The 17997-nt window shown below is 42.2% G+C and overlaps 1 protein-coding gene across 2 annotated transcripts; it reads right to left on the reverse strand.

Annotated features, from left to right (window-relative positions):
* Positions 1-1172: 1172 nt before the first annotated feature.
* On the reverse strand, positions 1173-16689 carry DESI2 (desumoylating isopeptidase 2). 2 transcript variants are annotated; one of them, XM_059831015.1, is made up of 5 exons: positions 16635-16689; positions 9489-9561; positions 7510-7603; positions 6639-6780; positions 1173-4743 (listed from the first exon to the last, which is right to left on the reverse strand). In XM_059831015.1, exons 1-5 carry the CDS (start codon positions 16671-16673, stop codon positions 4510-4512), a joined length of 582 nt encoding a protein of 193 aa, XP_059686998.1. In that variant the 5' UTR covers positions 16674-16689; the 3' UTR covers positions 1173-4509. The 2 variants fall into 2 exon arrangements, with proteins under 2 accessions (XP_059686998.1, XP_059687006.1); XM_059831023.1 differs by lacking the exon at positions 7510-7603 and having other exon boundaries at positions 6639-6778.
* Between the last annotated feature and the right edge of the window lie 1308 nt (positions 16690-17997).

Raw genomic sequence — 17997 nt, forward strand, 5'->3', positions numbered from 1 at the left:
TTGGGCGCCTTGTTTCAGGCTGTGTAAATGTGAAAAGGGATAAGGAGGTAAAAAAAAGGCTCCCTGAAAGGAAATCTTAAGAGTTGAAAGCCATGAGCTTAGTTTTAACAGCCCCCATGGGGCACACGTGAAGCCCCTCTCTTTCAGCTTCATTGGCTTCATTCAGAAGACACTGATTTCTCTCACACAACCGCACGGGTTAAAAGCAGCACAGCAGGTAATCGGCAAGTGCAGCAGGCTCTCTGCTTTGAGGATTGTAGGATTGACACACCACTTTGAAAAGAGTATGAGAAACACCGGCCACCTATCTTCTACCTGTGGAAGGAGCGGTATTACCTTAGCTCTGCTTGTCCTGGGCTGCTGCTGAGAGATGGACTGGCTGGCTGGCTCACCATGCAGCCACCCCACAGTACCCCCCGGCCAGTACAGCTGTGAGGAGCCACCAGCTCCGCTGCCCAGAGCGACCACAGCTTCGAGCAGAGGTGCCACCACCCCACAGAACTCTGCAGGGGGTCAGGCTGCAACACAACTGCTGAACTGCCTGACCAGGAAGTAATTTAGCAGTTTTTTAATTAAACAGCCAGGGGACTTTCTCCAGTCTGGGTCAGCGCTGGGCCGTGCCACCTGCAGCACTGCAGCTGCAGGAGCAGGCATGGCACAGGTAGTAGTGGCTTAGGCTGGTGTTGTCGCTGGCACTTTACCATAGTCTGGGTCCTTCTGCTCTGCTCAAAGGAATTGGCAAGGCGCAGGCATTACCGACCCCACACGCCTCATGGCTGCTTAGTCTGGTGCAAACCCGACTACAGATCTGGGCTTCCGAGCAAATTTGTAGAATATGGCACATAGTATCTGCAACATACACCAAGCATATCCTAAGTGTTTTATACCTCAAAAGCTGTAGTTAGCACACCAAATCTGAAAACATTTTAAATTTAGTCTATTAAAAACTAGTGGCTCTTAATAATGCCTCAGACAAACCAAACTGCAGCTCGTGATGCCCATGTCAGAATATAGCCTATAGCTTAACTACAGGAAACCCTTGGATAGTTTTCCTATCCTTTGAAAGCATCTTTCAGAACCAAAGATCGGCTTGGGTGGCGCTGACAAAACAACCTGTAGGTACCAGGGGAATAAGACACAGCCAACTGTCTTTTTTTATAAAAGTATTTTTAATAAACTGATGGATTTAAGTATAAGATGCTAGATAACTTGTTGCCATGTACAGGTAACAAAAGTCAAAATTCTTTCAATTTTGTACAAATACTATGTAGTACAGTAAACTTGAATACAAGTTTACAAAAAATGCATCAGTGAATATTCAGCTTGTAACCAACTTCCAACAGTGAAAATTGCCATGTATCAATAGTGATCAGAATTGCATTGCAAATTTTAGAAGTAATGCAACTATGTTTTTACCAAGCGACTCCGAAGTTACTGGTGCACACTGACAGTACATTGGATTTTTTTGGCTTGCTGAACAGAAAATGGCATTTAAATAAAATGACTTTGAGTTAAAGAATATAATACATATCAAAAGTACTATCTTACTGAAAATTAAAGAAGAATGAGAAAGTAAACAGAGCAGAACCCTGAAGTAGTGATATTTTTCTACCCGTTTTGATGGAAAAGACTCCACAGGTGTCCAGCTTTCTCACAGCATTTTGGAGTGTTCTAGTCCTAGCACAGTGTGGTCATTAGTAGACTAAAGTAATCCCTGCTTGGCAGTAATGCTGGTGAAAGGTAACTTGCTCTATTGCTAACAGATCGGAGTAACCACTGGCAGGGTGACTTCTTGGAGGCATCCAGCGGAGGCTGAGTTGACAGCACGCGATTGAAGTTACAGTACCACTTGCTTTGATACAATACCCAACAGCCTTCAGGGTTCAGGTGTCAGTTTCCTCACAGGATTTACAAATGGATGTACAAACAAAAAAATAAAATGGAGCACAAGACAGTATTTTCACCTGTACAGCTACCAATAAAATGAATGTTTTTGTTACAAACTTTCCAGTCTGCTTTATAAAAAATAGTCTTAGTTTTACTTCTAAATAAAAACTGTGCTGTGATCTGTCACGTTCTTGCATTGTACATGCTGTAGTTGTGTGTGTTAATGAAGGTGTAGAGATTTGTGACCTAGCGCTCTGGATATATCAGAGGCCTAAAAAGTTGATTTTGGTACATAAAAGTTAGGTAGCAATGAAAATTCATTCTATTTATTTTTCCTAAAACCTAGGAAAAGCTACAGTACATTGCTAGATCAGTGGCCTCAACCCTGAGCTGAAATAAAGGACCTGCCTTGGCCAAGAGACTTAGTCACATTACTACCACAGCTGCACAGCAGAGACAAAATAACCTGTCTGTGGCCTGTTGTCTTAGCTGTAAGTAGTGTGATATTCAGTTCTGTAATGCTTGAGAGTTGACTGGAGACCACCATATTCATTTCCACTACAGGAAAAAAAATGAAAGGAGAACTCAAATTCAGATATGCAAGTGAAAAAGCACTCAACAGGAAGAGTCAGTATGTCCAGCTTCTGGAGACCAAATGGAGAACGTAGTTAGTCATAGACTTGTCAGTCTTAAGTGTTTCCCACTTGGTAGAAGAGATTATTAAAACACTTACCAAACTACAGTTAAAGAGACTTCTACTGTTATCCCACTCTTTCTGGAAAGAGTCTCACTTGATTTTTCCACCCCAGAACTGAGCGTCTCTCTCTCTGTACCTACACTGCATCACAGAAGATGAGTGAAAACTTAAAGACTGTCTGACAAAGGATTCAACCCAACTGCTGGCAGAAAAACTTCTGCTCTTTTCTAACATGAGTTGGAGTTGGCAATCATAAGAATTCTTACTACAATACAGCCTACTGCACCTTCCTGTAGCGTTCAATAGCACTGACTACCCACGGCTAGGAGCATTCATAACATGAAGCATTCTTGCCTCCTAAGAGGATTTTTTTTCCTTTTAAACAGCAGAAACTGTAGAGTCAGTATTTCACTTAATGGAAAAACTAAACCCAGCAACAGACTGAAAATAAAGCTTGTAAGAATCATTTATACTTCTAATAATGCACACGTCTTTGTGAGCTGATCAGTTTACGGATGGTATGGTTTTTGTTAGTTTAAGGCAGCAAGTCTTTCAAAATACACAAGCTCACCTCCCTCATGTTTGTGCTACTGTATCCTTATGTGCACAAGAGAACCTCACTAATTTACACTAATGACTGGAAGAACCATTAATTCTCTCGGTAAGTGAACAAGAATAAGGCATTCCATTATATATTCTGATCACTAATTATAATTTAGCTCTAATTATAATCTACCAGCAAACATACTTCTGTGTTTTAGAAAATAGTATCTCTTACCTTCAGATATAATTATGTGTGCAGATTAGTGGGTTCTGCTGTGTAAACACGCAGGTGCATAAGCAATTTTCAGGTTTTTCTTCATTACATCTGACAAGAAAGTTAATGCCACAGAGACTGTGGGAAAATAAATTAGAATTTCTCTATAATTTGTGCGGATATGCACAACTGGGCAGTAACATAGCTCAAAAAATAGGATGTAAAAGTTTACAAATGCAAATGAAGCAAAATCAGCAGCAGAAAGCAAGGCCATTCCCCAACCATAAATGGCTTGTATTACACTATTCCAAACTATATGGAACAAAAAAAAGAATGCAAATACTAAATTTTATGTACAAGTTTGAAGTCAAGTAAAGCAAACAGTGGAAAATCTGTTGACGCTTCTAACAGATGATATTCACATGTCTAAATCCTGGTTGAAGTAGACTGTAAATACAGACAGAAGACAGGATGCAAACCACATGGCTGAGTTTAAAGAAAAAGGGATCAATGTGCATTGTAATGAGATAGAAATTTCCCTTCATATGTGCAAAAATCCACAGTTTCATTAATGTAGAGGTCATACTTCTAGTAACAGATCTTAGACAAAACCAGTCTCCCTACATCCTGGAATCTACCTGTTTACATCAGCCACTTTAAGTGCACAGTACCCTGTTCACATATATAGTATTCAGCAGTTTCTGGCATTTCTCAGAAATTTAATGTTCACCTGCCTTAAATCTTGAAAACAAAGGGAAGAGTTCATCCAGGGCATCATACCACTGCTTTTGAGTTATACCAACAGTTAAATCAAACTCAAATTCTCTCTTCTTCCATGGTGGCAGGAGTCCTTACAGGACTTGTAAACAGCAGTACACAATACTGTAAACAAATAATTTAAGTTCTGCTTTATACAAGATGTTAAGTTAACCCAGGTCTACCAAACAGGTGAAAATGAAAAGGGTAGCTTCACACAAAATCCTTCCCTTTTCTCCCAGCAATTCTTTTCACTACATAAATAATCCTGAGCTGAAACAGGGGTTGATGAGAGCCTTTTTTGCATACAAAAACAATGTTCTAGGGTCAGCTCTCATGTTCTGTCAGGAAGTCAATTGCTGGAGAGATTAAACTGAAGTATTTAAAACCATTTGTTACTTTGGAGGAGGACTTATAATTTGGTGTGGCGTCCAGTTCTAGACCCAGATGCTGAGCTTGCCAAGGAAGCTGATGCTGCTGCATCCTCAGCTTCCTCCAGCTCATCATGTAGCTCCTGGCTAACACTAGACTGGAGGGCTGCAGGAGTTAGCCACTCCTTCGGCAGACAGCTCTGGAGAAACGGTATACAAGAGCTGAAGTAGGCAAGGCGATTCACCCATCGTGGAATCTCTTTTCCACACAGAATCTAGTGGGAAGGGAAAAGAAAGGATTAGTTTGTCTTCTGGACTCAGCAGTTAACAAAACTACAGTACTACAAATAAAAAGCAAAAGCTGCAGCAGCCTTATGATTTACATATCACAAATGCCAGTCAAGAAGCACTCAAGTTAGCTGCACTAAGACAACTTTCTCTATCAATAAAAGCAGCATCCCAAGTCACACAAGGAGGCTAGTTTTACACTGTGAGAGTCTGACCCACGGTTCTACACCTTTTTTTTTTTTTTTTTTTTTGAAGTCCTGAAAAGCCTAAACCACCTCACTCTTTTTGAATAACTTCTATAAAAGGCACAGGAATGAGTTAAGGTATGCTTTCTATTCACTGCTAATTCCTCAGAAACAGAAATCTCACTATTACAAAAAAGCGCCCTGAAATCAAGCGGTCAAAAAGACAGTGTCAATACTACAGTTACGTGGAGTTACATATACAGCTGAGGCTATTTACTGCGACGGCCTCCAATGATTTTGCACAAGACATCACTATCTTGTGATGGCACACAGGCTAAGCACACACACTTAGGTTCACTGGAACAAGGGAAGCTATACAATGGAAAGCTGGTTTCAACTCCTCAAAAATATACAAAGCTGCAGTAAATACTTGTTTTTACTGTACATCGGTCATTAAATGGTTCCATTGGCACTATTCAGGGAGTGAGCTATTTTACTTAACTACCTCCATATTCACTTCTGGTATTACTTACTCCAGTACAAATCTGCAGAAAATCATAGCTAATGGGAGCATTACTCTGCTGTAACTGAGCAGCATTTAACTTGTAATTACATCCTTGTTTTTACAGTCAATTTGAACACCAAATAGGACAAGGCATAAAATAGAAACAACATGATCATGCGGTTGAAGAGTATGGCAAAAACCTGGCCATACAGGCCAGATTTCATGCCAGCTGCAGCTTTCTGAGTGTCTCACCCTACTTACTTGTACCAGCGTTGCACATGAATCATCATCTCAATAAAATTTTCCAGTACCACTGGAAGATCAAACAGTCTACACAAAACACAGGCTATGCAGTAAGTGTGCCATTAACTATTTTGAAAAAAAGAACAATTAAATTTTATGGAAGTTCACCTTGGAAAAAACAGCCATCCCTTTTTTGGAGTGCTTCAATGAAACATTAGAATAAATTCTGACAAGCACAGGTTGCTAACTACTGATAAAAATCACAAATGCCATTCCCCTCTTTGTCCTGGGTTACTTGTTGCTGACCCTTTTCCTTGTGTTGATACACATGTGAGTGATCGGGCATTCAATCATATTGGCAAACCGATCATGTTAAAATAAAGCTGAGGGGAAAAAGCAAAGCCCATTCAACTCCACAGCCAGATACTTTGCATGATCACTTAGGTATCTACATGACCAGGACGCAGGTGCTGGCAGAGCAATAACTTGACAAAAGCCTCTCAAGCAGAAGGTTAACATGTCTGTGAAACTTCAATGCCTTTGTTATTCTTTAATAGTAGGTCAAAACTTTAAAAATTATTTTCAGTATGATGCCTCTGTAGGGAAATACTGATTAAAATAACACATGGTTCTATCTTTAGTAGTGATCTCTGAAGCATCTGAAATGATTCTGAAGTCCTGTTAATACCTTATTTACCAGGTCTCTCAAATTAGGAATACACCCCTGCTCAAACACAAACTATGTATCACAACAATATTCAGCATTTTTGGCAGCAAAATCTTGTGCTTTGGACATACACACAAATAAAACCTGAAAAACAGTGACATTTGCCCAAGATAACAGAAATAGGAAGTTGGAAATTAGGCCAAACATTCCAAAGGACAGGAAGGAGATAATGCTCGGTAGCCACCTGGGAAGCACCTTTTATAGACCTTCATGTTTGTTTACCTCAGATAAAGCTGAAGAAAAGTGATTGCAGTTTTTGTGCATTAGGTGATAAGCATTTCCTTTGAATTCTTTTCCAAGCTCTTCCACTATTTTTTCTATGTCATCTTCCATAAAGTCAGTACTGCCTAGAACCACAGCCTCTCTAGAAGAGAAACAGAGAGAGTAGAAGGTGATCAGGCTTCCATGATATAGGTGGATTACTGTTCATACATTGCTCAAAAATCACCCCACTGTGGGTGGTGAGATCTTTCTGCCCTCCTAGAATAATATATATTCTTTCTATTCCGTTTTACAGCACCACGTTCATCTTTATAATGAGAGATTATTTCTTTGCTGATTGTCCACCTGTAGCTCATTTAAGTTCTTTGCAACTTAACTCTGACAAACAATGGATGCAATTTTCCCCTCATCTCCAAAGGATATTGTTTCCAAGAGACAGCTGAGAACAGGTAAGAGCTGGTAATGCAGGAAAGGGTCAAGGCAATCACACTGAGAAAGTGGAAGAGAGACATGGGGAAACCTTGTAGAGCAATATTTTTCAGCTTTTTCTTTGAATAAAAATTTCACTACCTTGAAAAAATTACCCCTTTGTATATACTGTATGAATAACAAAAGCTAGCCACAAGTCCACGTAATTTGTACACATTTAAGGAATGTAATGGTATGCTAAAAATAATGTTCTTTGCTGTAGACACTTCACTGTCTCATCATCCCTGTCCATCTTTCATTTCTAAGTAAAGAAAAGACACTAATTTCTCAGAAAGTCAGAAATCATGTAGTATCATTCAACACACCTATCCTCAAAAATGAATGCAACAAGTTGTCTTTTTAATATGCCTTCTCAAAAGCAAGAAATAGGTATCTTTCTTACTTAAATTTAAATGTTTCTCCTAGCTCAGAAGCATTTCCTGGTGAAATTTCAAATATTCCAGAAAAAGGGTATGGATGACCACCATAGGCAAATTCTGAAAGAGAAAGCTCAGGTTTAACAAAACCAGCATACAATGACAGTAAAGAACAGCAGACCTCACTGACTGGAAGATCACTTCACAAGGATCTAAAGCTAGAAACCAGACTTCTTATTTACATGGGTATCAAATGCAAGGAGCTGGAAATGAATAGTTTTGTTAGTTACAAGTCAACCTAAGTAAAAACTGTCAGGAAATTCTCTACATCAGTGTACAGGTTTAACTTGAGTAACTTTACAGTAAGTATATATTGTTTTCATTGTATAAGTAAGGATTTACAAATTAAATTGTAAATCTTACCAATGCTCTTTATACATGCTTGTCTTTAAAAGTCCACTTACGTATTTATAGATTAGGGATTCAAAGTACTGCATCCTCAAAGGTCTGATAGCACTTCTATTCGGTGCGCACTACAGCTGCAAGTGTGGTGGCGACTAGTGGCCTAATAGGTTTTTTTAATTTCTTGATTTGCATGAGTTCAACTGTCCTGAGTTCTTTACTATAACAAGAAAGTAAACCAGTGCATGCATCTGAAGTCTGCACGTAGCATCTGCTGGCATAAACACTTACAGTACATGAAAATATCATGGTGTGCTTTAGCTTCCTTCTGTGTCTGTATGATAACACAGCATGCCACACCCAGCGTGCAATAAAAAGCTTTAAGCATGACTTCACACTTCCTTTCCTCAAAACTCTTAACACATCAGCCAAGTCTAGCATTCAGTTTTGTGGATAATCTTTTTTACAACAGGTTAATAAATAAAGTTTGATGTACTTTGAAAAACGCAAGTCATTGTTCTAGCAGGCATATGACCTGCTATATGAGAAAGCTGTAATAATCTGAGCTGGAATGGAGGCACATGTATTTGGTACAGCTCAAGAACTGTGTTTCAGGCACAGCACTATTAAGAGTCAGGTCTTTCTGGTTGGCATTAAAAGAAATCCTAAAAAGTCTTAACAATAAGCACTGTATTTTGTCAATTTGTTGCTTTGATAACACTTGCAAACCCAGTTACAATGTGACCATTATAGTAGCTGCAACATTTACAGTTTAAGTAACTTTGCACAATGCGGTCTTTGGATTGCATGCCACACCTTTTGCTGCTTCCCCTCACCTCCAAACACATTCCAAAAAAAGGAAGAAAAATCTACTTCAGTTCTTAAATGGACTACTTTTAGCAATGCCATCACCTTAGAGCATCATTATACTGCTGGGCAGAAACACTTCAGACCTCAGCCTGTGCTACAGTATGCTCAGAAACACCTTCTGGCAAAGATGGGGATTTAAAGTGGCCCGAACAGATCAGGAAGCTGCATCCCCAAAGTACAACCTATTTAGCAAAATCAGAATGTATTGCTGTATTTATCACAAGTGTATCTTTTGTAAACAGTATGCATGAGATGCCTTTTAAAGAAACTGTCTCTTTAAAACAAATGAACCTACCAATAAGGAATAGGCAGTTTTTCCTGAGCATGAGGCACTGTTAGGTGCCTATCTGCAACAGACTATTGTTTCTGTAGTTAAAAATTAACTCCTTGCACTAAGTGCTGGCAGAATACTGTGGAAACATGATTCAACCATGCTTACATGAAGCATACATTTGTTTTAGCAATAGGTATTTCAAAACCTAAAATAAAGATTTCTATGCCTAGCTGGTTAGATTGCACACTTTTTCATAGTTGCATAGCTTTATACAAGAATGCAAGATGACTACTGGATTATTTGTATCCCAGTTTTTTCCAGAGGCTGAAGAGATGAAAACTTTAAGAGAAAACTGATGAACAGGCTTCAGGAGCCAGACTTTCCTCACTACCTGAAAAATGTTTTTTAAGTAACAGTGTTACCGGAACAAAGAGTAAGTTATGTTCTCCTTGTACATACCTCGGCCATACACTTCTATACCTGAATGGAACACTCCAATTCCAAGGGAAGAAGTATATTCATTCATCCAATACTAAAAGAAAAGAAGAAAAACAAAAATTACTCTGGTTAGTTTCGAATGCAAATTTGCCTTCTGATAGCAGACTGACATGTATTTGTCCCCCACATCAAAAACATAAAACCCTACCACAAAGTGAAACTGCGCAACCCATTTGAGGGGAACAGAATATGCTGGTAAAATTCCCCAACTATACACAGTGAATTAATTCCATTAGGTTCTAATCCAGTGTTTTAGTGCTGTCAATGTCTGTCAACCAAGGAGACTGTACCTGGGAGAAACCCAGATCAACTTCCAATTTGTCAACAAGTTACAGGTTGTAAAGTTTTTCATTAGGTGGAATACATTCTAGAATCAACTGCAGTAATTTTGCAGGAGCACTTTTTTTAATAACGTCAGAATGTGGAACTGCAATATACACACACCAACTATCATTTATAGCAATGACCACACCTTTGCTTATGACCACATGAGCATGAGACACACTCAGAGATATGTAAGACAGACTGAAATTACCTTAGTATGTTTTGTCTTTGAATACTCAATACTCACACAAGAGCCTAAGCTCTCTCCAGACTCCTGATGTATGTGTCTCCATACATCAGGCATAAGTCTTTTGCATAGGTTTAACACCTGTTTCCAATATATCACTTCCATTATAGCCAAGAGATAATAGCTGCATTTCAAAAGGAAACCAGGAAGTGATAATTTTTAAAAAAAAAAAGCTTCCCTTAGTACTTTCTCTTTTCTTTTTCAAAAGCAGCAGCAGCAGCAAGTGCCTTTGAGGAGCTAACTATTACCCTCAAGACCTTAAAGATGCACAGAGTTCTGGAAAGGGAAAACCTCAAAATTACTGTTTTTCCTTGGCTACATCACCACCCTCAAAATATCAGTCTCCAAGCAGTAAAAATTTTCAAGTGACACATAATTTAAAAAGGAGCCTCAAACAAAGGCAAAAAAAAAAAAAAAGCATCACCTGTGTCCTTAAAACTGAAATTGGCTAGCAAAAAAACCCTCTTGAAAATACAAGGAAAATGTTATTTTGTCAATTACTCCAATAAGTGGGATTTTTCCTCCCAGGTCATCTGGTCCCAAAGGGCAGCCCTGAGAGCCTCTACAAAGCAGACTTCAAGTAGTCAGCTGGCAGGCAGGATACAGACTGAGGTAGTACCCCCAGCAAATTAATATTTGTTTAGCAAACAGGAAGAAAAAGAAGCTATCTTCTTTACACAACCAGTTGACATAATAAGTGCTTTCTGATGTGAAGTCACTATTAAAACAGCACAGCTGATGATAAAAATGTAAAAGGTTACAGGTGTCACACTTTGTTAAGATGTGCTGGCTGGAGTTAGTACATAATTTACAGGGCCATTACAAACATGGCATATAATGTGCATTTCTAAAAGCCATTTTCTCCCAATAAAAATGATATACTAAACTTTGGGCTGAGAAGCTATTTATGAAAATCAAAACAAGTTAAATGGCAAAAAGAGCAAGTCAGGCCAAAAGTTACAAATTTTCAGGCACTAGATATGTATGTATTTGGCTTTTACAGTCATCCTTATTCTAAGTATAATCAAACCTAAAATAAATGGTCCCTCAAATTCAGTTACTAGCAGTTGCCAAACATCAGCACATTACTTTTCCAGCCGAAAATTCACAATTGTGCTAGCAGACACAGGGCACAAATGACTATCTGCATAACAACACACTGAGGATTTGATGTTCTCTTCTTTAGACAAGCCAGTTGTGGGAAATTTTGTCTACACAAATTAACAGAAGACACACTTTCCTCCTTATATTTACTTAAAGCTAAGGATCATTGAGATCTGTGGATAAATTCTGCTTAAGACTAAACTTTGCACCCTGCTTTAGTTTCTGGTTTTATTAATGCATTGTGATGTTAGCTAGCAGGGTATGGATGACTACACTAAATCATCACCTTAGTCTATTTAAAGGTCTGTTAAAAGTTCTTTCCTTCCTCCCCCCAGAAAAGAGCAGAGCTAGTCCGTATGTATCTAACCAGACTTTTCAGATCAAGCTACATCCAGAAAATATACTGTGTTAGATTTAGTCTGTATAGAAGGACACAGAACAGGGAGAAAAGAAGAAGAGGGGAAGGAAAGAGAATGATGTTAAGACTACCCAACTAACTTAATGGGCTTGTGAGCACAAAAAAAAAAAAAAAAAGGATTCTGTTCATTAAAGTGAAATCAAAGCCCCCAGGAAAATGGAAGAAGTACTTAAACATAAACCTGTTTCAGTTCTGAAGCCAGTCCTACCCCACACTTTACCAGCTGACCACTTCAAAATAGTTTTAGGTTTATATTTATAGTCAAAATCATAGGCACGTTCAACATACAGTTTGCAGCACAGGAAGAGAGTGCATTTGCCTAATGAGAAGGTGTATCCAAATGAACCTATTCTAGAACTGAACTAGACAGGGTCCCTGGTGCTCTAGCCTTTCCTCTCCTGGACACCCATTCTGCCAGAAAACTCTGGGTCCAGCCTCTGAATTTCAAATAACCTACACATCACATACACATGGGAACTGTTAATGCCAAGCAAGGTTATTGCTGCTCTCTGAAAATGGAACAAGTTACACAAGAAATCCCATAAGCAGTGGAAATAATAAAGCCTAGTTTGTCACTAGGCAGAAAAAGAGAAAAATTCTTCACGCTCCTCCGCTCCCACAACCCTGTGAAACCTAACGCAAGGTATAGGGAGAGGACAGAAAAGCAGGTCACCAATCCTCCTCATCGATCCGTATAGAAGCAGACAAACTGGATGGAAAGCTGCTCTAACAAGGTGTTCAGCAAGCCCAGTGCTATTCAAGTACGCACTCCTTCTTACTGGTGCCACCTAAATGCGTGGCACTTACTAGACTACAAAAACTGAGCACTGGTAGCAAATTAAACAAATGCTAGCAGCTTTGGAAGAAGTGCCTAAAGCAAGCTGGCACTTCACTTAATACTTCCAGTAAGAACCGAGTAGGTTAATTGAAGATAAAAGAATTTCAATAAGGCAGAATTACTTTCCCCCTAGGAACAGTAATTATACCTAATTATTACTTAATCTGGATCAGCTATTGGAAGGTTGGTCACATATTCTCATAGAACAAAATGCCTTATCTCACTGAAGAAAGAAATGCAGGACAAATGCAACTTAAAGTACACTGAATTTGGCTACAGCTGAAATGATTATATATGACTTACAAAATAAAGATTGTAAATTAAATTACATTATATATATAGCTTGCTGGTTCAGTAACATGCCGTAAGTTCTGGAATCCCAAACTGATCCCAAAAGCTACATCCTTGCTTCCATTACACAGACTGGATTCCTTTCATTTAGTCTGATACGAATTTTGCCATAGTACAATGTATAGAAGAAGCACAATCCCATATCCTCGATATTTTGCAATAAGTTGGTCTTGTAAAACAGGAATTAATGTTTAATGCAACTATCAGAATGAAATTATTAGAGAGGTATTTTTCTGTGCACACAATAAAGTCATGTCACTGAAATGAAAGAAAAACACTAATCCCAGTGCTTCAAAAATATCTTCATTACTTTCTTCAGAGCTTTCATTTATGTTAATAGTTTAGATTGTTATAGCCTTATTTGACAAGGGAAAAAACAGGATGCTACTTTGGGCACAAAAACCCTAGACTCCTAAAAACAGCAGTTAGTTAAAATGAAACTATAAAGTATTCCGGTTCTCAAAACACAATATATCAAAGCCTTACCCTACCCTTTTCATGATCATAAAAGATTTTCAAAGGCATGAACTGCAGCACGTAAATATGCCCTTAAGCTTCTCTCCCTCTGTAAAGTTACCAGTACTTGAAAGTCCGCTTTCTTGTACAACACACACACCCTTCCTCGCTCTTTGGTTTTATCGAAGATTTTTGCTTTTTCAAGTGCTAAGGACAATGGAAGGGTATATGCTCCAAAACCAATCAACTCAGTCCCGTAAGGAGTTTCAACAGTAGCAAGGTCATCTAGTATTCCCCTGCATACCTAAGCAGCTGTCTGGGAAATGAAGCTACAGTTAGCACTTGAGTTAAAATAAAGCTGTTCATATGACTGGTGCAATTACAGTAGTGTTGATTCTGTCAACCAGGTGAATAACGGTGAACTCTTGTTCTAGAAGAGAAACAAAAAACCCCCAGTCCCAAACCTAAACTACAAAAAACCCCAAACCCACCTCCAAGTGACAGGAAATGTCCGAAGCATACAGTAAACTTGCTAGGGCCTCAATATACAGTTGGCAGGATTTGATGAATAAACAGAACTTCAAAATAGCTCTTGCCTTCTCCCCCCCACTCTAAGTGCCCCCAAACGATGCAGTATCATTGATTTCAGCAGGCTGTCAACATGCAGTAATGTAACTGCTATGCAACATGAAAGTGAGGCTGTAGTTTAAGCTCCTGCTTCAAACAAGTTTAAAATGGACTGAGACGTTTAGCAAAGGAGTTCAAGGCAGGATGTATATTGACAGTGTCTTTTCAGAGACCATGGGAACCTCAGTTTTTCTTTCCAGTTTAAAGGAAATCTGTTTCTCTAATGGTCAAATAATGTAGACATTGTTATAAAACAACAAACACAGCTGAAGTAGGATATAGAAATATTCTGCTTAGTGGTCTCAGCTTACACTGTGTATAATTTGTAGTGATGTACAGCTTGAACAAATACCACAACTGCAGACCAATACACAAAAAGCCACCCCTACATGTGATCCAACATCTGCAAATAAATGTGCTTGCTTGGTTCTTTTGGAGAGTAAGTTCCTTCCACAGATGATGACTTTAGAGACTATTGCCTTCTTGATGTAGGCAGAGCCCCACTAATCGCAACAGGACAACCGTGAGTCCCCAACATGTCCTAAGGAAAAGTATGACACTGGTTTTTATGAGCGCAACCTTCCTGTTGCTTTTTTTTTTCCCCTTCCCTCCTGCCAACTATCAGCCTTCCTAGGATGGCTGGAATAAAACTGATCACAGCAATTCAACTCCGGAGGAAAAAGAAAGGAGGATATGGGTTGCCACAAAGAAATCTAAGGAGTAAGAGATGAAGGAGAACGATGTGAATGAAAGAGTAGGCTATCACAAGAGAAAAAGAAAAGGCATGCTTAAGTCACACCCCACCAATGCTATCATCACAGCGAAAATGGAGTTTCTCAACAGAGGCCATGACATTACTTTCCAGGCAGGCACTTACACAGGAGACACTCCATTCTGTTACGTTTTCACAGCCTGCCTGTGAACTGGGCCCAGCCGACACTTTGCACAGCTAAGCAAGTTGTTGTGAGAATACTAGGTCTTCCATCTTAGTGAGTGAGAAGTGCATCCAGCCTTGACTTCAAAGATACTGTCTTATGTAAGAGTCCTGAAACTGAAGTCCTGCTTCTTTCTCTGTACCAATATTTAGCGTTAATATATGTAAAACCATCTCTTTTCATGCTAAAAGAGCTTCTCCAATGTATATTTTTAACTGTAGTCCAGAGAAGTCATACATATGCATGCAACAGAGCATCCTTCCCTCCTTAAGTCTAGTATAAATAAGGCACACTGACTTTTTGTCATATCAACATAATGTATGAGCTCACCCAGGTGAGCAAAGACCCCATTTTTTTTCCCCTCTCTCAGAAAAATCCCAGTGAATAGACTGCTCCTGTCTCCAGTCTCCTCTCATTCTCTACAATGAAGGAAAAACAAAGTAGAAGCAACAGGTTATATTCACCGGAGACAAAACTCAGACACAGGAGGGGGCAAAAAAATAAATATCCTTTGTCAGGAACATTGATTTCTGTAAGTATTAGGGTGAAAGAAAGTAATGACAAGAATCAGGCTAGTTCATATAATCTCATATATAATTTTAATTTGAAGTCAGATAGCTCCCTATTGATTGCCATTAAATATTCTAGCATTAGAGCCTAAGTATTCCCAAGCAAACAAGCTGCATTTTCTCTCTGCCAGCAGTCACTGACTCTACACCAGACACTTTCACCCTTGTAAAACACCAGAAGTTGACTTTAAAATGGTGGCGGTAGGAAAGCCTATCCAAAATAAGCTAAGTAACGCAAACAACGTTACCTGAAGCTAGTTGTCAATCTTACTGTCCCACTATCAGTAGACTTAAAACGTGGCCAGAGAACTAGTGCTACTTGTTCTAATTTCCAGTGATTGAAATGCATTAACGGATAATATTTTCTTAATATTACTTAACCACACCTCCTGTTCTATGCAGGTACTCACACCTCATTTGTTACCATGGCATTTGAGCAGCTTCCAGCTGAACATAAGACAATACAACAGTTGCTGCAGGTGTCACAGAAAGATTACCCAGAAGAAGAGGGAAGGTAAGCTCACAGGACTGCCAATCGAGCTGGAGCAATTCCCTTATTTCTACCAAGTTGCAACCATACCAAAACTGTTCAAAAATTCTGGTCTAGGAAAAAAAAAAAACAAAACATTACTAACACAGCGCTAAAAACCTCTTACCCCTACAGAGACAGTGGTTACCCCCAACTCCTATGCTGTTGGAAAATCCGCCACCCTTACTGTTTTCAGGAGCAGGAAAGGCAGGGCCTCCCCCCTGCTGAGCCCTGGGGGCAATAAGAGAGGAGGAAGAGCAGCTCGGGGACTCTCACGTTTCGCTGCTCATTCGCAGCAAGGGCAGGGGAAGAGCTTCCCCTGCGACAGGGAGCGGATCTGCCTGTCACTGAAGACCCGGCCCCACAGCAAACTTTTGCTGCAGGTCACAAGAGATCTGTGGAAACTGACAGACCTCCCAAATTACCGCCCCGGGTTCGTAATTTCTCCTGCTCCACCACCCCCACGGGCGGGAGCCCAGGGAGCCAACTCACGCGGGGACAGGCAGGGAAAGGGCAGGAAAAGTTTCCCCGCTCCCCCACCTCCCCCGCAGGTCGCTCCGCGCCGCAGGGCCCTCGCGGCGCGCCCGGGAGGGGGGCCGGGACCCCCGCCCGCCCCCGCCGCCACAGGTGCGGGGCCGCGCTGCCTCTAACGGCCGCGGGCAGGGCCTGGCCGCCGCGGCGGGCCCCTGGCGCCGGGCCGGGCGCTCACCATGTCGTAGACGTTGAGGATCACCAGCTGGTTCGCCATCGCCGGCGGCCCGCGGGCGCCCCCCGCCCGCTCGGTCGCTCCCGCTGCGGCGGCACTGCTCAGGCCGGCGGCGGGGCGGTGCGGACCCCCGGGGGCCGCTTCCTCCTCGTCCTGCCTGTTGCTGCGGGGCGGGGGGAGGCGGCGGGCACCATGGAGCCGCCGCCGCGGAGGGACGGGGCCTCGCCCCCGGGAGACGCGCTCAGCCCGCGGCCGGCGGCGGGGGCCGGGCGACGCGGGGGGGAGCGGGCCCCACCCCGGTGGCGATGGCGGTGCCGGTGGCGGCGGGAGGGGAGAGACGGGAAGGGAGGGAGGAGGCGAGGGACGGCACGGCGGCCAGGGCGCGGGCGGGGGAGAGGCGCAGGCAGCCGCTCACGCCCTGCCTGGTGCTGGCGCCGCGGCCGCGGGACGGCCTGGCAGCCCCTCCAATGGGCGCAAAATGGAGCCGCTCGAGCCCGCCCCCCTCTTCCGCGAGGAGCGGGCCGGCGGAGACTACAGCTCCCGGCGTGCCAAGCGCCGCTCCGCGGCGGGGTGCGCGCGGCCCTCGGGCGGCGGTTGGGGCTTCCCGCGGCCCACCCCGCGCGGGCGCAGGCAGCGGCTGCGTGGCAGGGCTGGGCGCGTCGCCGTGCCTTTTCCCGTCTCCGTCCCAGGTGCCTGGGATGGGTGAGGCGGCCGGAGAGTGCCGGTGGGCTGCCGAGCCGGCGGCTGCGGCCTGTCGGGCGGGCGGTGCGCACCCTCGCGGGGACCAGGCCGGGGCCGGGGCCGGGGCCGGGGCCGGGGCCGGGCAGACCCGCGCCGGAGCGAACACTGCCGCGCGTTCACGCCCGGTGGGCTGTGGCAGGCTGGCCTGCTTTCTGTCTCACACGACACACGCGTACGTTAAGGTTCTTAGTTTCCAGTGGCAGGAAGGTCTGTGTTCGGGCCGTGTGGGGAGCATCCCTCTGGACCGCCATTTTATGTTTCTGTTCCGTGAAGAATGGGAATTCGAGCCAGCGTTACGGAAGTAACGTTTGAGCCTTTTGGACCTGCAGATAACCCACACGTGGATGCTGGTGAATGGATGGCCGCTTCTAAGGCAGCAAACACCTTCAACAGTAACCTTGTCATATGACCTGGTGGTAAAGAAACCTTACATATAACCGTGTCAAGCAATAGCAAAGCAAAATTCCAGTTGGTAGAAGTGTCAACAGCAGAAAAGATGCTTTCTCTCTTCCAGCAGGTTCAATTTTACAAAGACAACTACTGCCCCTTTATAGTACTTTAAAAAAGGTGCAGTTCACAACAGGCTGTGGATGCGCCCTTGAGGTGATGGTGCTGCAGGAAGGAG

The sequence above is a fragment of the Gavia stellata genome, chromosome 2, assembly GCF_030936135.1.
Source record: "Gavia stellata isolate bGavSte3 chromosome 2, bGavSte3.hap2, whole genome shotgun sequence".
In the NCBI taxonomy this organism is placed as follows: domain Eukaryota; kingdom Metazoa; phylum Chordata; class Aves; order Gaviiformes; family Gaviidae; genus Gavia; species Gavia stellata.

Bases quoted from the DNA above. Each gene is read 5' to 3' on its own strand.
- DESI2 (XM_059831015.1), bottom strand. From the start codon at position 16,673: ATGGCGAACCAGCTGGTGATCCTCAACGTCTACGACATG. The intron at 6,781-7,509 runs GTAAGAAAGATA...TTTCTCTTCTAG, and splicing joins GGAGAAACATTTAAATTTAA to AGAGGCTGTGGTTCTAGGCA. The intron at 4,744-6,638 runs GTAAACAAACAT...CCTTCCCACTAG, and splicing joins TTTCTTCAGCTTTATCTGAG to ATTCTGTGTGGAAAAGAGAT.